The 25,027-nt window shown below is 39.0% G+C and overlaps 1 protein-coding gene across 3 annotated transcripts in view; it reads left to right on the forward strand.

The window, feature by feature from the left end:
* Positions 1 to 25,027, forward strand: part of col14a1a (collagen, type XIV, alpha 1a) — a 386,358-nt gene that overhangs the window by 299,797 nt on the left and 61,534 nt on the right. For all 3 annotated transcript variants that reach the window (XM_061915882.1, XM_061915884.1, XM_061915881.1), the window contains exons 33-35: positions 6,368 to 6,526; positions 12,614 to 12,691; positions 15,717 to 15,803. In XM_061915882.1, coding sequence (XP_061771866.1) covers positions 6,368 to 6,526; positions 12,614 to 12,691; positions 15,717 to 15,803 — 324 coding nt within the window. The remainder of the gene's footprint in view (positions 1 to 6,367; positions 6,527 to 12,613; positions 12,692 to 15,716; positions 15,804 to 25,027) is intronic.

Raw genomic sequence — 25,027 nt, forward strand, 5'->3', positions numbered from 1 at the left:
AAGCAGCTCTGCTCTCACAGATTTTTTATATTTGCTTTGTGTGGGAGAGGACTCTCCTTTTCACAGTCAGTGATGGTATTTAATACAAACCCCGTTTACATATGAATTGGGAAATTGTGTTAGAGGTAAATATAAACATAATACAATGATTTGCAAATCCTTTTCAACCCATATTCAGTTGAATGCACTACAAAGACAAGATATTTGATGTTCAAACTCGTAAACTTTATTTTTATTTTGCAAATAATAATTAACTTATAATTTCATGGCTGCAACACGTGCCAAAGTAGTTGGGAAAGGGCATGTTCACCACTGTGTTACATCACCTTTTCTTTCAACTACACTAAATAAACGTTTGGGAACTGAGGAAACTAATTGTTGAAGCTTTGAAAGTGGAAATCTTTCCCATTCTTGTTTTATGTAGAGCTTCAGTCGTTCAACAGTCCGGGGTCTCCGTTGTCGTATTTTACGCTTCATAATGCGCAACACCTTTTCGATGGGAGACAGGTCTGGACTGCAGGCGGGCCAGGAAAGTACCCACACTCTTTTTCTTCGAAGCCACGCTGTTATAACACGTGGCTTGGCATTTTTTTGCTGAAATAAGCGATGGTGTCCATGATAACGTTGCTTGGATGACAACATATGCTGTTCCAAAACCTGTATGGACCTTTCAGCATTAATGGTGCCTTCACAGATGTGTAAGTTACCCATCCCTAGGGCACTAATACACCCCCATACCATCACAGATGCTAGCTTTTGAACTTGCATCGATAACAATCCGGATGGTTATTTTCCTCTTTGTTCCGGAGGACACCACGTCCACAGTTTCCAAATATAATTTGAAATGTGGACTCGTCAGACCACAGAACACTTTTCCACTTTGCATCAATCCATCTTAGATGAGCTCGGGCCCATTGAAGCTGGCGGCATTTCTGGGTGTTGTTGTAAATGGGTTTGGCTTTGCATAGTAGAGTTTTAACTTGCACTTACAGATGTAGCGCCCAGCTGTAGTTACTGACAGTGGTTTCCTGAAGTGTTCCTGAGCCCCTGTGGTGATATCCTTTACATACTGGTTTCGGTTTTTGACGCAGTACCGCCTGAGGGATCAAAGGTCCATAATATCATCGCTTACGTGCAATGATTTCTCCAGATTCTCTGAACCTTTTGATGATTTTACGGACCGTAGATGGTAAAATGCCTAAATTTCTTGGAATAGCTCGTTTAGAAATGTTGTTCTAAAACTGTTCGGCAATTTGCTTACAAAGTGGAGACCCTCGCCCCATCCTTGTTTGTGAATTACTTAGCATTTCATGGAAGCTGCTTTTATACCCAATCATGGCACCCAACTGTTCCCAATTAGCCTGCACACCTGTGGGATGTTCCAAAAATAAATTTTTTAATGAGCATACCTCAACTTTATTGCCACCTTTCCCATTTTCTTTGTCACGTGTTGCTGGCATCAAATTATAAAGTTAATAATTATTTGCAAAAAAAAAATGTCCCTCAGTTTGAACATCAAATATGTTGTCTTTGTAGCATATTCAGCTGAATATGGGTTAAAAATGATTTGCAAATCATTGTTTTCCGTTTATATTTACATTTAACGCAATTTCCCAACTCATATGAAAATGGGGTTTGTAGTCATATTTAGGTTGTTTTACTGATATATATGCATGTAATTATCTGAACATAAAGAAGCACTAAGCAACTTTTCAACCTTTATAAAGTATTTGTATAACTTTTGGGAAGACACATCGACTTACAACTATAGTTGAATGACACCTCTGTCATGGCCTGAGAGGTCTGTATCGTTTTTGCTGGCACTTGGCAACATTGAGGAGGGTGGCATCAGAGAAAAACCTACAAATGTGCTGACTTCCTTCAATGCAAACGTCACTCCCCATTTCCCCATTTGTTAAAAAGACAAAAGTTGCCACAAAACAAAAAGAAGAAGAAGAACGTCCATGTACAATTACTGCCATAATACGAGAGAGAGAAGGTGCGAATCTGGTAAGAAATGGAGGAATAATTAATTTCTAAGAAAAACAGCACAGGGTGCATCGCCTGGCCGAGGTTTGGCATCAAGCGGGAATATGTTGAACAATTATGCGGCAAAAGCGTTGCTACAAAAAGTAGCAGCACTGCTAATGGAGCATCATTTGAAAAGTCACCCGCTAGAGAATGAAGAGTGCTTGAAACTGCATGTCAACATCTCGGTCGGTGCCACACCCACAAAATGCCGAAGCAACATTTTCCAGTTTAACGCCGTATGAAAAAAAAAATCGACAACAGATGGAGATAACGTCCGCAGGAACCTACCACAGAACGAAGGACATACATTGTTTTATTTCCTATCATGCAGCTCATTTTTATTTGACAGTTTTTTAAATATCTTGTCTGACATCATGCCAAAAATGCCAAAGCGACAAAAAAAACAAAAATTTTGTCTGAGGAGACAAAAAAGAAAAATGGAGCTTACCTGGATGAGAGGACAGTCAAGGATCAACATTGCCCCGGCTTTCACTCGTGTGCTTAATGGAAAGGAATTTTAGACCGAAGTTGCTTTGGATCTGTTCCTGCGGGACTTGAGAGTGACTTTTGATGCTCAAACCAAAATGATAATGTTCATGTTAGCTATTGGAAATTTGCATTGTAGCAATAAATAGTCACCAGCTTGATAGTTTCACTACAACTTTCTTTGCTTTGGACCTGCATCCACCCCGATACATTCTTGGTAGTAGCATCTGGTTTGTAGCACAATCCAAGATCATTTCTTGATAGTGTCTGCTATTTAACATCAGCATAGACATTAGAGGCGTATTATTAGGGGCGGCATGGCGTAGTGGGTAGAGGGGCCGGCCAGAATCCTGAGGGTTGCAGGTTCGCTTCCCAACTATTGACATCCAAAAAATCGCTGCTGTTGTGTCCTTGGGCAGGACGCTTCACCCTTTGCCCCCGGTGCCGCTCACACTGGTGAATGAATGATGAATGAATGATAGGTGGTGGTCGGAGGGGCCGTAGGCGCAAACTGGCAGCCACGCTTCCGTCAGTCTACCCCAGGGGAGCGGTGGCTACTGATGTAGCTTACCACCACCAGGTGTGAATGAATGTTGGGTTCCACTTCTCTGTGAGCGCTTTGAGTGTCCAGAAAAGCGCGATATAAATCTCAGTTACTTTTTGTATTATTTGTGCCAATATTACAGTGGACATTCTGACAGTATGGCGCGATTTGCGCTACGCATCATGGGAAAAGTAGTCTTCTCTTGGCAAAACACTACCGCTTTGGTCCACTCGCTCTGCCAAAATCAGCCAAAACTGAAAGTTCTAAAATGGGGCTTTAATTTACATCTGCTGTTAACCGCTTCATCAAAAAAAGTGGATGTTATACAGCCAGTAATTTGTGTACATAAGCATGAAAATTAGATCTTTGGAAATGTGTAAAATCCATGAATCTGCCTTGTTTTGTGATATAGGCCAAGTTTTTATCGCTGCAGCTTTTTTCAAATAGGTACCAACATTCCAAGCAGCGGCGCGTGTGACATGATTATTATGCACATAAATCCATTTTTTCTGGTTTTAAGCAACGAGGTGGGTGGATTTAGACAGGCCGAACTGCAAAGCCATATGGTGAAAAACATATATAAGTGAAGTGACATTTTCTTGACATTCAGTTATGCGATTAGTCAAGTCGTGACATCGACAATCACACGCTCATAAACTTTAAAACGTAGAAGCTTAAATCTTTAATGCTCACAGGAAAAAGGATATTCTCAAGAAATGCTGTGTTTTGGATGAAGTCTAGCTGCAAAGTGGGGCATGAAGTTGGTTTGATTTGATTTGAGAACTAACTTGTTGTAGTTTATATATCTGTGATGTGACCAGTGTCCTCTGCAGTGGACATTTGTGTTTTGCATTACAAAAACAAAAATGCGTACTCTTAGCACAGGAGTCCCCAACCTTATTTGCACCAGGGACCCTTCTAATGTCGGCATTATTTTCACAGACCGGCCTTCAACATGTGAAAGATAGATGTAGCAAATAAGTGCATGAAAAATGAATAAATAAAAAAGCTCACAATAACATTTAATTAGTGGGAGCCCCTAGCCTTTTCCCTTTGCGAAAAAGCTCTCCATAGACTTTTGTTTTTTGCTCATTTTTCCAAGTACCGTATTTCCTTGAATTGCCGCCGGGGCGCTAATTAATTTAAAACCTCTTCTTACTACTGCACTTACCAAAGGCATGCGGTAAAAGTAAGCATGCGCTATTTATTTTAAAACCTCTTCTCACTCCGGCACTTACCAAATGTATGCAGTAAAAATTTGAATGTGACCTACTGGACCTACTGAATAGCTCTTAATCTTCTTCCCTTTATGCGATTTCAAATTACCGGTATTGAAATCAGCCTCCTCTATTTTGAAAATGATGACAGGGGAAATGTCACTTGTGACGTCACGAGTTTGACCAGGCGGTAATACTAAGCATACACTAATTATTTTGGGAAGCGAGTTTGACCCGGCAGTAATTCAAGACAGGCGCATGCTATATGCCCTGCGGCAATTCAAGGAAATACGGTAATAGGTTTTGTTTTGGCTTCAGTATCTGATGGGTTGTAGGTGATACATCACATTTAAGGACAAGAACATTGATTAGTAGGAAAGCTAGAAATACTTGACATTAGTTCCAATAGATTTCTGTGGATAACTATTTCCATTCTAAAAGTTATGTATTCGTATTTTGTGCAATATTTCAAATGTAGATACACTAATGTTAGCTTTTTGGGTCCAATTTTCCATATGTAAATACACCTGTTATTGCTAACTACTTGTGGAATAGGACTATGTGCAAAAATACCAGCACTTTAGCTTATTATTATTATTGGGACGGCGTGGCGCAGTGGGGAGAGTGGCCATGCGCAACCCGAGCGTCCCTGGTTCAATTCCCACCTAGTACCAACCTCGTCACGTCCGTTGTGTCCTGAGCAAGACACTTCACCCTTGCTCCTGATGGGTGCTGGTTGGCGCCTTGCATGGCAGCTCCCTCCATCAGTGTGTGAATGTGTGTGTGAATGGGTAAATGTGGAAGTAGTGTCAAAGCGCTTTGAGTACCTTGAAGGTAGAAAAGCGCTATACAAGTACAACCCATTTATCATTTATTAGGCCAAAGGAAATGTGTATTTTTTTCCTTCAGGAAAATTATTATATGCAACAATTTAGCACATATCCATCTGTCTTATGCACTTAAACTCCTATGGTCACTTTGTTTCTGAACTGCTCTGATCTTAAGTCATCAACCCGCCGCAGACTGGAGATTGAAACTAGCCTTTGGCTACGATTAGGCACCTTTACATTTTATATGTTTATTAATGTGCATTGTCCCATTTAGCAATAATGTAACAAATATAGTAAATGGAGACTTCCTATTAGGAGTTTTATAATAAATCTATGAACAAGCTTATTGGTGTGTCTAGTGGGAATAGCGAAAGTTAAGTAGGAGAAAATGTGATCGTTATAAACTATTTAATGTCTCTATGAGAACCGGTAGAAAATATGTCACGGACCGGTGCCGGTCTCCGGACCGGTGGTTGGGGACAACTGCTCTAACAAAAGAAAAAAGACCAACAACAAATGCAAAGCATGCTGTGTCTCAGGATGATATGCTAAATTATCAAATAAACTGCACATGTCAAAAGGAAGTTCTATTGGAAAGTTGTTGCAACTTTTTGCACCTGTTATACTTTTTGGTGTTGAATAGTATTGTTTGTTAATTTTATAGATTAAAAAAGTACCGGAATATAAGTAAGCGTTATGGGTTCTTGCAACAGAGTTAATAAATATCGCCCCTAAAAAATGTGAAGTGCAATATAACTGACAATGCATCACTCTGACTGGAAGAACCAAAACTAATTTGTTCCATGTCTGGAAAGTGATAAGTGAGACAAGAACAAACGAGGTGCTTTATAACAACACAAAGTGATGCTGTTGAAATCTGAGATGTTGGCTGTGAATAAATAAAAAATAAAAAAAACACAAACCATGTGCTTCTCTTTTATATGATTTCCAGATTACTTCTGAAATGGACTTGTTTAAAGAAAACAACCTGCTGTCTTGTGGTTTATCTCATCAGCCTAATACTTGTGCACAGTAACTTACAATACTATTATCAAAGGCGTTATTGCTTATAAATTCACTTTCTGTTAATCCAACAATTTTTGAACAGCCTTTTCTTTCGATGTGAACATTAATATTGTTATGGGTGTTATAAATACTTTGTGTGTTAGCCCTATAAGCAATTACCAACGCAAATATTGGAATGTTCTGCTCCACTCCAGTGTGATAAACTAATGCGTCCAATCATCCTCTCTATTTAGCTGCACGTGACCATCAGCAAGACGGCAGTGAAGGTTGTGTTGGACTGCGCCGCTGTTGGAGAAAAAGGTATCAGTGCGGCCGGGAACATTACCACGGATGGCATGGAGGTCCTGGGGCGCATGGTGCGGTCTCAAGGCAGACTGGACAACTCTGCCCCGGTCAGTATAGAATCCTGTGTGACCTGTTTGCATATTGACTAAATTACAGCGAGCATGGTTTAACACAGGAATGGTAAATGGTAAATGGGTTGTACTTGTATAGCGTTTTTCTACACCTATTTTTTTTTAGGAGCCCAAAGCGCTTTGACAGTATTTCCACATTCGCCCATTCACACACACATTCACACACTGACGGGGCTGCCATGCAAGGCGCTCACCAGGACCCATTAGGAGCAAGGGTGAAATGTCTTGCCCATTGATTGATTGATTGATACTTTTATTAGTAGTTTGCACAGTACAGTACATATTCCGTACAATTGACCACTAAATGGTAACACCCGAATAAGTTTTTCAACTTGTTTAAGTCGGGGTCCACGTTAATCAATTCATGGACACAATGGACGTGACTATGATGGTAGAAGGTGGGGATTGAACCAGTAACCCTCAGATTGCTGGCACAGCCACTCTACCAACTTCGCCATGCCGTCCCTCTTTAAAGCCATACTTCACCTTACTTGTAATGGGATCACGTTATTTGATGTGGGCATTTTACATTTGATGAATGGGGTTCACTTGTACAACACTTCCTTTAAGGTATTCAAAGCTCTTTTACATTCTTATCTCATTCAAGCAGTCCCACAATGATTAATGGGACACGTTGTCATGAAAGGATCTGAAAAAGGAGCTCATTCACACACTGATGATGACCTCCAGGAACAACAAGGGATTTATTATGTGCAGAATGATACTATTATAGAAATAAAAATGACAAAGTTCTTGAGTTTGAATGATGTTTAATAGAATATGCGTTATGGTATTAGTCACATCATGAGCACATTTTGCTTCTCTACTAGTCGAAACCTTCAAAAATAATTGCTTATGTGTCAAAATGAACGCCTTATTGCTCATAGCTTTTTATAATATCCAGTCTAACATTGCTGAGATACTTGTGGTCAAATGTGTTATTATGATAGTGCATGTGCCTCACAATACGAAGGTCCTGGGTTCGATCCTCAAGTTTTTCTGTGTGGAGTTTGCATGTTCTCCTGTGACTGCGTGGGTTCCCTCCAGATAGTTTGGCTTCCCCCCACCCACCCCCCGTGAACCCGAAAGGGACAAGCAGTAGAAAATGGATGGATGGGTGGATGGACAGTTCTACAATTTTAATTTCATGTTTTGTGGATCTCACTAATCAGATAATTCAGTAAAGTTTACAGCATATCTGAAACGTATTCACAGTGCTAAACTTTTTGTAAGTTATTACAATAGTGTTATTCGAAAATGTAATTAAGAAAAACATTAAAACAATTACAAAGAACACCTCATTATGACAACATGAATTATTTTATTTTGAAATGTTTGCAAATGTAATAAAAATCAACTTATGAATTCACAAAGCCTTTTGCCATTACGTCCAAAACTGAGCTCAGGTGCACTCTCCACTGATTATATTTGAGATGCGTGAAACAAGTAATATGTTTTTGTTTTTTTTGAATGGCCAGAAATATCTTTAGACCTCTGAGACAAAATTGTCTCGAGGCATGCATATGGGGAAGGGTGCTGAAAAATGTCTGCTGCTTTGAAAAGCCTATTGAGCACATTGGTCTCCCTCATCTTAAAAGGGAAAAGTTTGTAACCAGCAGGACTCTTTCTAGAGCTGTCCGGCCCTCTAAACAGAGGGATCAGAGGAGAAGAACTTTAGTCAGACCAAGAACCTTATTTGCCACTTTGTGTTTCTGGTATAGTATTAGTTTATTTCGAACCTGTGTAACACAAAGAAATAAAAAAGGTAATAATCAATACAGTTCCCAAATATAGGTATTGATAAGTTGGGATTCACACATTTTGCTGAGTATATAATAGATGATAGATTATGTGTAATTTTTTCAGAAGGTTCAAGATGTTCTTCTTCCTTGTACTTGGTAAACACTTTGAGTGTGAACAGTTTATTTAATCTGGATCAAATTAGTGCATTGTTTGACTTTTTATTCCACAATTGAATTCCCCACATTGATGGGATAAAAGTGTTAAATTTTGTATGGGCATATGTTTTTTAAGTATGTTTTTCCTTACAGACACTATTTCTCCACTTTTGTTGAGAAGATGTGTTGTACATTCTTGGGTAGCAGGTTACAGTTTGCTTTGTGCATCATTTTAGTTTGCAATTGCACCAAATCAGAATCGGAATCAGAAATACTTTATAAATCTCGGAGGGGAAATTAAAATTTTCAGGAAAATCCCATTCAAGGTCAGACAAACTTTACAGGGAGACAGAACATGATCGCTGACGGGTCAGCCAACTTCCGGCGCTCCTGACAAAATCATTGAAATATATATACATTTTCTAAATAAAGGGTTTGAATGTTGTCTTTAAATAACTTATGTATCGTCAAAACTGGCACATACTTTTGTAGTTATCGCCCCACATTTCTACACAATAGCATACATATGGTAACACGAGCAAGCAGTGGATAATATGAAGTGATTTTTTTTGTCCAGACCACATTATAATAATATTAAAAATAATGGATTAGATTTATATCGCGCTTTTCTATTATTAGATACTCAAAGCACAGAGAAGTGGAAACCCATTATTCATTCACACCTGGTGGTGGTAAGCTACATCCGTAGCCACAGCTGCCCTGGGGTAGACTGACAGAAGCGTGGCTGGCAGTTTGCGCCTACGGCCCCTCCGACCACCACCAATCATTCATTCATCATTCATTCACCAGTGTGAGTGGCACCGGGGGCAAGGGTGAAGTGTCCTGCCCAAGGACACAACGGCAGCGATTTGGATGTCAATAGGCGGGGAGCGAACCTGCAACCCTCAGGTTTCTGGCATGGCCGCTCTACCCACTACGCCATGCCGCCCCTTTTGCCTTTTTCGTTGTTCAATTATTTCTTGTTACCTTTTGTTGTACTTTTATATGACATTTCCAGTTTATTTGATCATTTATTATTATACCTATAAATATGATTTATTTTATGCTGTGTATTTGTATTTGTGTTTTGTCTATTTGTTGTTATTTTTATTAGCTTCTGTATGTTCTCCCCTGAACAGAATGTGTCCGTGTCATCTGCAATCAGTACTATTTTTAAGTCCTTTGTAACTTTACAAATGCCGTTTGTATAAAGATTCAACCATTTTGTTCCTACTATTGATCCCTGAGGCACCCAGTTCAAGACTGACCATCTGATTCCATACCATTCTAATTTTTTAATTAGGATGTAATGGTTAATTGTATGAAACATTTCTTTCCAGTCGACAAACACTGAGACTGCACACTATTTACCATCTACTGCATTGGTCATTTCCCCCGTTATATCGGTTATGCCATAGATGGCACATAGCTCATAAGTTCATCTGTGGAGACAGCAGCCCCATCTCTGTAGCAATCCACCAATTAGGGCTATAAGGTGGAGTGGCTAGACTGAGGTCACTCATTACTAAAAATGCACTTGGCAGGCTCTGCCTGGTGTTTGCCAAAAAAAGGACTCTCAGACCATGAGAAACTAAATTGTCCGGTCTGATTAGACAAAGATGGGAATCTTTGGCGTGAATGCTAAACGTCAAGTTTGAAGGAAACCAGGCCAGCAACTTGAGGGTTGCAGGTTCGATTCCCGCTTCTGCCAACCTAGTCACTGCCGTTGTGTCCTTGGGCAAGACACTTTACCCACCTGCTCCCAGTGCCACCCACACTGGTTTAAATGTAACTTAGATATTGGGTTTCACTATGTAAAGCGCTTTGAGTCACTAGAGAAAAAGCGCTATATAAATATAATTCACTTCACTTCACTTCAGTAGCATCCCTACAGTGAGACAAAGGGGCAGCCTCATGCTGTGAGAATGTTTTTTTAACAGATGAGACTGGGAGACTAAAAAGAATGGAGGAAAAAGATGAATGCCGAATTCTCTTGACCTCAGACTGCGTCGACTTTCATCTTTGAGCAGGACAAGTACGCTAAGCACTTAAGCCAAGATACCAAGGGAGTGGCTTTAGGGACAACTGTGGATGCCCTTGAGTGGCCCAGCCAAAGCACAGACTTGAATCAGACTAAACCAGACTGAGTGTTTATTCACCGATGCTTCTCTAACTTGATGGAGCTTGAGAGGGGCTGGCATGGGCGAAATTGGCATAAAGACAGGTGTGCCAGGCTTTTGGCATCATATTCTGAAACGCTCGAGTAATGACAATGGTGCATTATCAAAGTATTGAGAAAAATATGTGACTATCTACTCTAACGTTTTCATTTTAATACATTTGCAAACATTTCTTTAAAAAACAAACAAGTTTTTCATGTTGTCTTTGTAGAGTGTATATAATTTTGAGGGGGAAAACAATGAATTTATTAAATTTTGAAATATGGCTGTCACAGAGCAAAATGTAAAAAAAGTAAAGCGTTTGTTTCGAATGTACTATGCTATACAGCAGGGGTGTCAAACGTAAGAACAAGCTTAATCCGGCCCACGGCCCGCAAGACTAGTTTGCCAAGTATAAAAATCAGCTGCAATTTTTTTATGAAAAATACGGCTGATCTAAATGTGTGCAATAGCAATTCAAGTGTAACCAACATCACACTGTTTTAAAGATGACGTGTCAGCTGGTTTGAAGCGCCCTCTGGATTGTTTGACTGCGCGATGCGCACCCTGAACTCCATTGTAACAATATGTGTTTCTACATTTGTTGTGTGTTGTATATTTTTAACGCTTTAATCTACCAGGCTCACATTGGTTAAGTTTGCAGTTATATTACCTTGATTTCAGATATGGTATCATTTTGATAATTGTTTTGTTTATATCATAATTGTAATATTTGAATGATGACAAAATGAACGTGTTACGGCAGCTTCTGATATCACCAACGTGACGGTTTGAGGGAACACTCGATAGCTTTTCAAAACACAGTTTTAATGTCGGATTGCCAACATGAGAATGCTAAACAGGACGTGCTTAAAGTTTAATAGCTTTGATTGATTGATTGATTGATACTTTTATTAGTAGATTGCACAGTACAGTACATATTCCGTACAATTGACCACTAAATGGTAACACCCGAATAAGTTTTTCAACTTGTTTAAGTCGGGGTCCACGTTAATCAATTCATGGTAAGCTTTGTAAATATACTGAGACAAAGTCTCTTGCTACTGCCAAGAGGATTATTTGTAATATGTACATTTTCAGAATATATTTGTTGTATTTTTGGCCAAAGTCAAACATAGAAAACAATCTGAAGTTATTTTGAAGTTGTTTTGCAATGATTTTATCAGTCCGGCCCACATGGTGATATATGTTCCTCCATGCGGTCCCTGAGCTAAAATGAGTTTGACACCCCCGTTATATACTATACATTCTACAGTGAATATGATTTCACTGGCTCAAGATTGTTTACCACTGTCTGGCATATTAATACATGTGACATACTACATTGTGTTTGTAGGATACATCTTACTCTAGTCCAAAAATAATTGACCTGCATCAATCAGGACCAACTACAGTACTTTGGAATTTCAACAATATCTAGAATATTTAGTTTTCAAACCTCTTTCACCTATGCTCAATTTAGTTAAGACAAACTACTTAAAATGTACTAATAAAATGTATTACATTGATCATCAGTTAGGTGTGCTTAAGTAGAGAAGTAGAGGTATCAGTAATTTGTTAAAGTGTGCAAATAATGTAAATGTGGAAAGAAAGCGGTAACAATTCAAATCCGATTGGAATATTTGTTATGATAACTAATAAAATATATTGATGTAAATAAAATAAAAAAACTATACAAGAAAACATCAAGTAAATGCCTTCAGTTTGCCAGGAAGCTATGGAAAAAGTATCTGATACCCTGTTTAAGCGAGGTGGATGTACATATACATATGTAAGACAAAATATATACGTTGAACAGTAAAAAAAAAACCGTTGTTTTACTGAAATGATGCCACATGGCCAAATAAAAAGGATAAGGAGAATGTTTGGCCACTTTAGAGTATAATGTCCATTAACTCAGAAGTTCCCTGCATGACCACAACACATCAAATGTACGATCATAAAAATCCTAACTATACTGAGCCTAATTTTACAAATGTATGCAGTTCCAGCTCCAGATGTTTGACATCATCTGCAGTACTTCCTGGGCCAGCAGGGATAAGTGCTGTGAATTGCCAGCCTTGGTAAGAACATCACACTCTCAAACACCACTCAATATGTAGCAATTTAGTGGATAGTACAGCCAGGGATAATCAGAGACGTAATTTTGATGATGATCAAATTGAGTGACGATAAAACCAGAATGAGAAAACTAAAATGAGATCTAAATGAACTGGAATCAGTTTAAATGCCGATGGCCACTGGCAAAGCAGCAGCAGCGTTAAACAGCACCTGCAGTCAAGGGGAGACCATTTCATTTATGAGATGGAATTACAGCCAATGAGCACCTGGAGGGTTTAGCATGTTTTCATCCATGCTCATACACACACGTGTGAGGAAACCGTTACACTATTCTACATAGAATGATTGCTCAGCCAAAAGTTTGGACGCACCTTCTCATTCAATGCGTATTATTTATTTTCATGACTCTTTACATTGTAGATTGTCACTGAAGGCATCAAAACTATGAATGAACACATGTGGAGCTATGTACTTAATAAAAAAAGGAGAAATAACTGAAAAAATGTTTTATATTCTAGTTTCTTCAAAACAGCCACCCTTTGCTCTGATTACTTTTACGCACACTCTTGGCATTCTAATAATGAGCTTCAAGAGGTCTGAAAACCTGCAATGAGTTTCACTTCACAGGTGTGCTTGAAGCTCATCCAGGAAATGCCAAGAGTGTACAAAGCAGTAATCAGAGCAAGTGGTGGATATTTTGAAAAAAATAGAATATAAAACATATTTTCAGTTATTTTACCTTTTTTTGTTAAGTAACTAACTCGACATGTTCATTCATAGTTTTGATGCCTTCAGTGACAATCTACAATGTAAATAGTCATGAAAATAAAACACATTGAATGAGGAGAATGTGTGTCCAAACTTTTGGCCTGTAATATATATATATATATATGTGTATATATATATATATATATATATATATATATATATATATATATATATATATATATATATATATATATAAACACATCTGTGGATTCGGCCATGGTTGGAGCACAACTAAAGTACTCGGGTTTAAATCCGCAATGTTTTTGTTCGTAATCAGTTCCAAAAGGTTCCACAAAGACCAAATTTTGGTACCAGTACTGAAATTATTTTGATACTTTTCGGTACTTTTCTAGATAAAGGGGACCACAAACAAATTGCATTATTGGCTTAATTTTAACAAAAAATCTTAGGGTACATTAAACAGTTGTTTCTTATTGCAGTTAAGTCCTTAAATAAAATAGTGAACATACTAGACAAATTGTCTTTTAGTAGTAAGTAAGCATACAAAGGCTCCTGATTAGTCTGCTGACGTATGCAATAATATATTGTATCATTTATCATTCTGTTATTTTGTCAACATTTTTAAGGACAAGTGGTAGAAAAGTAATTATTAATCTATACTTGTTAATTTACTGTTAATATCTGCTTACTTTCTCTTTTAACATGTTCTGTCTAAACTTCTGTGAAAATGTAATAATCACTTATTCTTCTGTTTTTTGATACTTTACATTAGTTTTGGATGATACCACGAATTTGGGTATCAATACGATACCAAGTCGTTACAGGATCATACATATTCAAAGTCCTCATTTGTCAAGGGACATATTTCCTTACTTTATTAACATAATATACATTTGAAAAAAAACGAAAGATATTGTGATGTCAAAAAATATCGACGTAATCATAGTAGTATCGACTAGATACATGCCTGTACTTTGTATCATTACAGTGGATGTTAGGTGTAGATCCAGCAATGGCGTTTGTTTGCATTTTGACGCCGGTGAGCTACAGTGTGGAGTGAAGCATGTTTAGCTATTCCTCGTCCTGCAGGGATGACACTTGTAAGAAACTCACTTTATTTGTCGCTATGGAGGCGAGGATTAGTGATTTAGAAGTCGCCAAAACACTGCCGACTGCAGATGGACGTTAGCTGCTCGCTAGCTAGCGATGTCTTAAACCACCTCTTCCTGATGGCGTTTCAGTGTCATAGCTTCACCTTTATCGTTAGTTTTTAAGACAAAATGCGTCCGTTCTATGCTTTTAAGTAATCCGTGATTGTGCGCTGCCAAACATGGTCGTCTGCTAGTAAAACAAGCAATGTCAAGACGTGACGACGACACTGACTATAGTACCGAAAATTATTCATTAGTATCGCGGTACTATACTAATACCGGTATACCGTACAATTCTAATACGGACTATAGTACTGTAGTATACAATTATATATGTTTTCCCCACGCTTTAAACCCTGGGCTTAATACAATGCTGCGGCTAATTTATTGATAGTTCCAGGTTCACAAGCTTCACATGCCGCCAATATATTAACCCTCATCACATCAGACTAAATTGGTCATAATGGACCAATGAAATTTTTCACATCAAATCAACGGCACTGACTTACAAGATCATTCAGTCAACCGTTATGCGCATTATGGACTCATCCTCATTATGGCGACTGCACAGCTAAATGAAAGAGACGCAGCCCTAAAGCCGAAAGCGACCAACTTGGCCATTATAAAGTAAAAAGATTTTCCGCACGGAACAGAAATCCATTCCCACCAACTGGCCCCGAAAGGAAGCACCGCCACACAGCAAAGAAACGACAAATGCCTATAGGCGTCTGGAGACAGAAGTGGAAGCGAAAACGCTGGATGACGCCAACCACAAGCACCCACAACTCCGACACCAAAGAAGACAACCACTTATCAAAGTTTTGGCATTCGTAGCTCTTTATGGCAGGGGTGGCTTAGTTTGTGGTCGTACTCAAAAGAAAAAAAGCAGAAAGACTAAAACACGAACACGTGGGTTTTTTTGTTTGGATACGCAGGCGAACAGGCCAGTTTGTTACTCTACCGTTTGATAACAGAGTATGAAAACCTGGGCAATATTTTGGCAAACATTTTTATTAAATACCGAAGCTTACAAAATGTGGAGCCTACGAAAACTACATTTGGAAACATTAAAATAGTTTTAGAAATGATACCCAACATTTGGTACATACCCATCTTTAATCTGTGTTCTGATGTGTTTATATTGTAGCGAGTTGAAGAGGACTGCCCCTCAATGCCTCACTCATGTGCCTGTTCCCAAGACAGCAAAGGACCGCCAGGACCCTCCGGACCTCCTGTGAGATCCCATTGTTTTTTTCGATTTAGAATTAGGATGAAATTTGTTAACTATTTCCTTGAATTTATTCTCCTGCTATGTTTTTTTAAACTATTATGTCTTTGTACCTCATTGCATTTGTTCACGGCCCCAAATTCCCACATGTTGATTCGATTTAGTTTTTTTAGTAAAAAACAAACACTTCTGATTAGTTAATCTACTCAGTGGCTAGTGGGGAGATCGGTAGGTTGCGAGTTCAAACCCCGGCAGAGTCATTCCAAAGACTATTAAATTGGGACCCATTACCTCCCTGCTTGGCACTCAGCATCAAGGGTTGGAATTGGGGGTTAAATCACCAAAAATTATTCCCGGGCGCTGCCACCGCTGCTGCCCACTGCGCACCTCACCTCCAAGGGGGCGATCAAGGGGATGGGTCAAATCCAGATGACAAATTTCACCGCACTAAGTGTGTGTGTGTGTGTGTGTGTGTGTGTGTGTATGACAATCATTAGTACTTTAACTTTAACTTAACTTAACTTAAACCACACTACATTTCCCAAGCAACCACATTTTACAGAAGTAGCATCTGAACGTTAAGAACATTAATTCAAGATATTTTATTAGAAACTATTTGACTTCGTAAAAGTCAATATTTGCTGTAGAAAAAGTACTTAAGTACTTTGGAGCAGCTGTGTTCTCCTCAGACATTAGTACGCAAAAGCCTGAGAACGCAAATTAAGAATCTCATTTCAGTCCTGAGGCTTCTTGTTTTCCTCCTCATTTTTCACTTTGTCTTTCATTATTTATCACCACTGTTCAGTTTTTCCATTGACTATTCTCCATACGTCTTTTGTTTTCTGGTATTTACTCACCACTCTCTTAGCTCTCAATCATTGTCTGTGTCCACCGCCCGCAGCATATGGTTTGAGACGCTAAATAATAGTGATTCCATTCATCACGGATGATTACGATCCACCACAATTTTCATTGGTGAGCAACATATCAGGTTTTCTTTCTTATCTGAAACCTCCACATGCTCACTCAGCACAGTCTTTTTGTTCAATATTATTTATTTTAATTTAATTTCAGAACCATGTAGTGCTAATATAGTACAGTGCAGGAATACTAATATATAATATTCATGTAAATGGTCTCATTTTCAATATCTCGTTCATTTTGCAGAGAATGCGTGACTTTTTTTTCAGTGTGTGCACTTTACATTATTCATATTCATCCAAAATCGATGGGCACACTAGATTTAAAATTCAGCTAATTTCCTTCTGTATCTTTTCCCAAAACTGGACTTTCTTCATCTCTGTCTCTCTCTTTGCTATTACTCTTCTTTTAACCATGTTTGTTTTGGTTTTAAAGACACTCCTCAAATCACAGTATGTGGATATAATTGAATGGCTGCAGGAAAGACACCCGGGTCCTAAAACTGCAGACTACAGTCAGCAAGTATATCTGAACCATCCTAAAACAATACATTATAGCTACTGTAGTAAACCAAAACAGTGGAAACCTTTATATGACTTTTCTCGACTGGAACTCAACCTAAAAATGTTTTTAGGTTTAGTCAGCATATTGTAATTTAATAACTTTACAGTCATGTCTACATGATTGTAAAACAAGGGGTTATCATTATTCTTTGAAAAATGTCATTGCCAAAACCCCATCACTGCAACATTATCTAGTTATTTTCTTTTTACTTAAAAAACTACAGTTTTAAGTTTTTTAACCATACATTTGATAGTGTTTTAAATATAATTTAAAAATGTAAAGACAAATCCACTCCAAACACTTTTGTCTTGTAGAAAAATGCATTTGCAGGCTGCAATGAGCATTCCAAAGCACCAAGTGGTGCTATTACTGCTAACCGTTGGGGCGTTCAACTCATTACTGTGGCTCACAAAATGGATACGGCTTTTCTCAGAGGGCCACCTGTATCTGCAAAACATTATATATGTATAAATGCTTCATAATGTTATTTCACAATTGTCCGTTATTTTAATTACTATCAATGTTTACCTCAAACTGAAGAAAAACTTGCTTTGCTTAGGCTATGCTATAATCTGAAGTCAAGAATGCATTAAAAGTTTATCCATCCTATAATTTTTTTTTTTTTCTAATTTATAATTGAAACCCTTTTCAAAATAAAGGGTTTCGGTGATGGAAAAAAAATGCTTGGATTAGCTAGCTCAAATATTACTGAAATCGGAATAATTGCAATTGCATACAGTACAAGTTTTTTACTGTCAAAATAGAATAACATTTAGCATCTGGAAAAGCACGGGGAGAGCACAAAACTAAGAATAAAAAAGTTCTGGATCCAGACAGTGATCCAAATCAGCCCCAAAATGTTTTGACTTGTTTTTTATCCCATGGAGTTTGATGAAAAGCTGCCCATAACTTATAGAGCTATCTATAGAGGAAAACAGAGTGAAGCCTCTTGTCAGTCTTCCAATGTTTGTCTCGGTGGGTGGAGGTGTCGTCGTTAGCACACACACACACACGCACACACACACACACACACAGAAGTTGAAGTCGTAACATATACGTAAGGTAACATACTAAAAATGATCTGGTCCATGCCCAAAGGCTAGTCCTTTGTTCCTTATCTAATTGCACTTAAATCTTATTGACAGTTTATTTAAGAAAACTATGTAATTATTATTATTATTTGTTAATTTATTTAATATATTTTGCACTGTGCAATGGTATGTAAATGTATGTATTTATTTATTATCATAATTTATTATAATCCCTTCTTTTGCAAAATATTTGATTAGTATGCAATTTTTTTCTAATCAGCTTGACCCAAGCCTTGATAATAATCTTTTTGATCAACATATGGTTTCATACTGTATCATTTGACAAATCCTGTTGAACTTTCTGTAAGTAGGTTGGTGTGGAAGTTTCTTTCCTTCGGGTTCCTCGGACCACCAATCACCGACATGACAGCTCCTTTTCAGGGTTTTAGACACTGTTTTATTTATCAATAATGTCTCTTTGTTGTGCTTTTCAGCAAGTCTTTCTCTGTTTCTCTCTCGCTCTCGCTCCAGCTCCACCACCTCTCTCCTCCCCGGCTGCTGCCTTTTAACAGAGTGACAGGTGATTAGATAAGCAGGCCCAGGTGGGCCATCTACACACCTGTCGCTCATCTCGCAGCTAGTCCTGGCACACCCCGCTTTGCTGCAGGTCCGCAGTCCACGCCCCCCTCCACAGTTAGTTATAATTATTGAATATGATTAAAATCAAGAGTAAGATTACTAATTCAGTGTTAATATCTGCAGTGGAAAAGTTGGGCCCGATGGGTAAAACGGTTAAGAACCCCTATATATATCTGACATTGTGGAATAGTCAAAAGGATATGCTGTATGTTCGTCCACAGTTAGTGGAAGATGCTAGACGTTTTTACAACAGGAACTACAGTCTTCCAAGTAATATTATTTATAGCGACTCAGACTTGAGTTACAGTTAGACTATAGTTTGTTGGACTGTCACTTTCTTAATACAACTTAACAATTTCCCTTGTGGATCAATAAAGTTTGTTTAAGTCTAAGTTTATTAAAACCAACAACATCTGCTCTCATTGAGGATGTCTCTGTATACATATTATACATATAATAGAACTAACTTTGCAGGATATTTTCTTAACCACATCTGCGTGCCTTCTCGTCATTTGCTGCACCTTGCCGTCCTCCAACAGTCTCAAGAGAGAAAACAGTAAGGGGAGGAAAGCCAGGAGGAAAGCCAAATAGGCAAATGATTTGCAGATGTGTGTGTTTAGTCCCCACTCACATACTACAAGGGTCAGCCAGATGTCTACAAATGTCGTGTGACGAGGTCATTTTAGCATTACCCTTCCTATTAATGTGCGAAAACTTAGTGACGAGAAAAGCTGTTTGTTTTGTGCTCTTCTTTTTTTTATGGGAACCAATGTAAAGTGGCCATACTTTCTCCACTTTGGGCCGCAGACTGAAAAATCCAACAATGCATTTGGGCAATTAATTAAAAAAACAGAACTGCCTGCGTCTTAGTTTTGGGACTTATCGTATTAATATTGTTAGTTTTATCAGTATCAACATTTCCACTTTTTCTTTTTACATATAGATTTTTTTTTTTAAATGTTTGTATTCTTTTGCCTTTTTTTCGATTTAAAAACTGTGGGCTACTGCACTTTAGACACCTTTCCAATTTAGTGCATCATCTCCAATAAGATGAAATTTCAAAAAGGGGGAAAGAAAATGGGTATATTGTATGCATAGCCTATTCACTTACTGGGTACCTATTATGCAAAACTTACTTTTCTTACATATTGGTACCTGTTTTTGGGATCTGCATAAGTCCTGAAAATTTGAAATCAAACCAAGATTTTTCTAAAACAATCCCGCTTTCCTTCATACGTCCTACAAAGAGCCGTATGGAATTTGCACAACACTTGTTGACGTTATTTTCAACATATGACGTCAGCGAATATCTCCATTTACGGTAGACGTTAGAGATGTCCGATAATGGCTTTTTTGACGATATCCGATATTTCGATATTGTCAAACTCTTAATTATCAATTCCGGTATCAACCGATACCGATATATACAGTCGTGGAATTAACACATTATTATGCCTAATTTTGTTGTGATGCCCCGCTGGATGCATCAAACAAGGTAACAAGGTTTTCCAAAATAAATCAATTCAAGTTATGGAAAAAAATGCCAACATGGCACTGCTACTATTATTATTGAAGTCACAAAGTGCATTACTTTTCTCAACATGCCTCAAAACAGCAGCTTGGAATTTGGGACATGCTCTCCCTGAGAGAGCATGAGGAGGTTGAGGTGGGGGTGTAGGAGGTAGAAGGGGGTGTAGAGTTAGTGCTGCAAAAGGTTTTGGGTATTTGTTCTGTTATGTCTATGTTGTGTTACGGTGCACATGTTCTCTCGAAATATGTTTGTCATTATTGTTTGTAACAGTGTTAAAGTTGTTTATACGGCCACCCTGAGTGTGACCTGTATGGCTGTTAACCAAGTATGCATTGCATTCATTAGTGTGTGTGTGTGTGTGTGCGTGCGTGCGTGCGTGCGTGTGTGTGTGAAAAGCCGTAGATATTATGTGATTGGGCCGGCATGCAAAGGCAGTGCCTTTAAGGTTTATTGGCGCTCTGTACTTCTCCCTGCGTCCGTGTACCACTCCGTACAGCGGTGTTTTAAAAAGTTATACATCTTACATTTTGAAACCGATACCGATAAATTTCGATATCACGTTTTAAAGCATTTATCGGCCAATAATATCGGCAGTCCGATATTATCGGACATCTCTAGTAGACGTTTACTCTAAGATCTTTGCGCGAGAACGCCATTGTAAACAATAAGTTCCTTCTTTCTCTCTACCGTCTTGTTGTGGGGCAGACTGGCTCGTACATGCACGTGCATCCTGCACTGTTGCTATTTCTAATACAAAGTAGCATATATTTCCAACTTATATCAGTCCGTAGACTCGCTATGGAAACGTTAAAAACTACAACATGGCTGACGGGTAAAAGACACAGTCGAAGTGGAGGCCCGAAAATAAGACTGCCCACATGCATCCTGAAGAGACAGTCAGAAAGTGGCTTAAAAATGGTCTGTAAAACATAATCTATACAACATTTTGACCAAAGAACCACCATTACATGTTATCCAGACCACAAGGAAGTGTTTTAAATGTAAAAAAAAATCCCATTTCTTTTTTTAAGAAAAACCAAATGATCAAACTCACAATGCCCGTGTTTGTAGCTGACTGATTGACAGTTGGCAGAGCTCCAGGATGTATTTTATTTTTTGTATCAAAGCTTTTTTCTTCCACATTGTGCTCAGTTAAGCTATTTTTCAAATTTCATTGGGTGTTTAATTATTTATTTTATTTTTATTTTATTATATAGATGTTGCCATGGGTGTATAACAGCTAAACCCTCCCTCAAAATCATCGGTACTTTCTTCCTGTGACGGAACTACCCTAAGCCCCTCTAAATTTCTCCAATCCCTTTAGTCACTCTGTCTTTATTAAAAACAACTGGTAACACATCTAGCATATATTTCTGGTGTTGTTATGGAATATACTTGTGTTTAGATACCCTTTACTTTTGTCGCTCCATATCCGTGACGAAAAACGAGCTGCGGAGAGCCAGTTGTCACACTTGCTTTGCACTGCTGGGAGTCTTTCTCTCATTAAAAGCCGCCACTGTCTCTTAAATTTTGAAGATCACTGTTTGCGGGTAATTATACATTAAAATATGTCCACATTGCGGACATTCTGCCTCCGATCCAGATAACATCATCACAACATCCAGTTTCAGCAACGTTTAATTACAGTGATCAATCAAAGTACGCCAGCAATTTTTTGGTGCATTACCTGTCAATAGTGTGCAAAAAATGTATTATTTTTTATATCCATTTATACTGTACTGTACCTACTGGTGTTAATGTGTATGTTTGTGTGTCATGACACAAACACGACACAGAATGATGTTCATTTTTCCCATAGTCAGTAAACACACCATGTCGGTGGGAAATTAGGAAGTGTTTTTTTGTCTAGGAGTTAAACAAGGAGGCGAACGTGTGTGGATGGAGGAAATTGGAATTGGGCCTTTGTTAGCATAAAATTGGCAATACAAGCTAAAAAGACTGTCGGACTTTGTGTATCTTCTTCGAGATGCTATGATACATTGCAGGGGTCGGGAACCTTTTTGGCTGAGAGACCCATGAAAGCCAAATATTTCAAAATGTATTTCCGTGAGAGCCATATCATATTTTTTAACACTGAATACAACTAAATGCGTGCATTTTTAAGTAAGACCAACATTTTTACAGTATAATAAGTCTCTTATTCTTTTTATTACATTGTTATTCTGAAGCTAACCAATAATAAATCAAATGTCATGTCTGTTGATCATGTTTTTGTTTGGCCATGTGCTGTTTGTCTTTTGGACTCTTTAAGTTCCTGTTTTTTTCCACTCCCTTGTCTGGTTTCCTTGGTTACTCATTTTGCCCGCTCACCTGCTTCCCGAGCACTAATCAGAGGCAGTATTTAAGCTTGTCTTTGCCAGTCAGTCGCCCTGGCGTCAATGTGATCTTTTCTTGCTCTGTGCTGACTTGTTTCATGCCTTGCCATAGTTTCGTGCTTCATGCCATGCCAAGTAAGTTTTGTTTGATTTATGTTCATAGTCTGTTTTTGCGTTAGCTTTCTTCCTTAGCCCAAGTTATGCCTCCGATGTGAGCGATTTTTGTTTATATCTTTTTTTAGTTTAAATTAAGTCATGATTTTACCTAAATGCCATGTCCCGAGTAGTCCGTCTGCCTTCCTGGGAGAACGACTCCGCAGCAAGCTGCAACCCCCCCCGTCATGACATAAAATACTTCTTACCATTAATGCGACATCTTGAACAGGTGCGGTAGGAAACGAATGGATGGATTTAAATGCATGAGAATGTTTTATATTTTGAACGTTATTTTTAGCACTGTGAATTCCAGCGGAATTATTTGTAAATATCGTGTTAAGCAATGTCAACGAAGATTTATCTGAAAGCCAGATGCAGTCATCAAAAGAGCCACATCTGGCTCTAGAGCCATAGGTTCCCTACCCCTGATACATTGCATTACTTTATTTTGTTTTTACATAAAATACCCTAATTTGTAAGGTGTGGCGGCTAATATGTTGCCATGCACAGTCAAATACAGTAGTGGGAAACCCTGAAATTTGTGTGAAGCGCTGTTGACGCCTCATACCACACAGCAGCAAGAGAGCCAACTTTCCAACCTTATGTCGGCAGCTTTGGTCCCCACAAAAAAAAACAGGCACAAAGGCTAAAGAGGATGTATCCCGCCTGTGTCATGCATCCTATGTGGTCTCAATCTCAGGCAAGGGCCTTCATCTTTTATGCATAACCTGCATGTGCACTAAATAGGTTCAGCTGGCGGACACCGAGTAATGTCCTCACTGTGCATCACTGCAAAAAAAAGCTACTACAGAGACGGCTCAGAAAAGGCTGTTTTAGATGGTTAGGACTCGTGTCTCTTCGAGCCCCCTCCTAAACCCACAGACAACAACAATCCTCTCCAAGTTACTCAAAACTAGGCGGACAAAGAACTCTCTGACTTTCCTCCACTGTTTGAGGACCCCAAGGAGCTAAGAATGCAGATGGCGACACCATTTCTGACCTCCTCGACATGGTTAGGATTGAGGAAAGGGAGGACGACAACTCCAACCCAAGGAAACCCCAGTACAACAGAAGCAGTGTCCCTGCGGGACAGGTATTTGTGTGTTTGTTAGCAGACAAAGCTGTACCGGCTTGTATAAGGGAGATGACATTACTGGACAAGCCCTGACAAGAGACAGCTTCCCACCAGGGACTGCTCTCTCTCAGTTGGAGATTCACAAGATAGATGAGTTGTGGCGAGCTGAACCCCCACAGGTAGAACCTTTAGTGTCCTATCATCCCCACCCTAACCACCACTAACCACCATGGTCAGCCTCTTCCAATATTTCTATGCCAAGCAAAATGGAGCTCAGAGGGCCTTGTGGCTAAACGTCTTAGGCCTGAGTGATCTACAAGACATGGAGGTCATGGAAGTGACCTGTGACCCCTCTAAGGGCCTCTTTGGTACAGCCTTGGCAAATATAAGGGAAGCCAGAACCACCTGGAAGCAGGAGGTTGAATTATTTCATGTTTGCTTGCAATGGAAATTGGCACCCCATTTTGCCTCAGGTTCAGAAGACTGACTTTACTGCGGCTGCAGCAGCAGTGAAAAGGAGGCCAGAGAGCGAGGGACAAGGTGGACGTGCACCTGGTCAGTAGGTCAACCAGCAATTTGGACTATTAATTGGAGACCTTGTGATGAATATTCCTTCGCAGAGGCTGCAACCAGAAGCCGCACCTCTATCCCCTCCCTGCCCCCCCACCCCTTCATACACAAGAGTGGCCAAAGTTTGTGTTCAGTAGTCCCAGGCAGGTTCCGTTTCTCAGGGTGTTCTATATTTGTTGCCTTTTTCTTATGTTCATGAAATGGAGGTTTTAGAGCCACTGTTGATTCCTTGTCACCAAGCACTATTACCACTACTTTTTTAATTACAGCAAGGTAATAGTTTGTGCAACTGCAGCCAGGCCAGGAGCAACGCCTACACAGTCTGGTGCAGCCAGTGCTCTTATGTAGCAACATGGGTTTCCTGTCCGTAAGAGGGGTTCATGTCCCAGTAGTGTTCTACCAGCGGT

This window comes from Nerophis ophidion, linkage group LG11 (genome assembly GCF_033978795.1).
Source record: "Nerophis ophidion isolate RoL-2023_Sa linkage group LG11, RoL_Noph_v1.0, whole genome shotgun sequence".
NCBI lineage: Eukaryota > Metazoa > Chordata > Actinopteri > Syngnathiformes > Syngnathidae > Nerophis > Nerophis ophidion.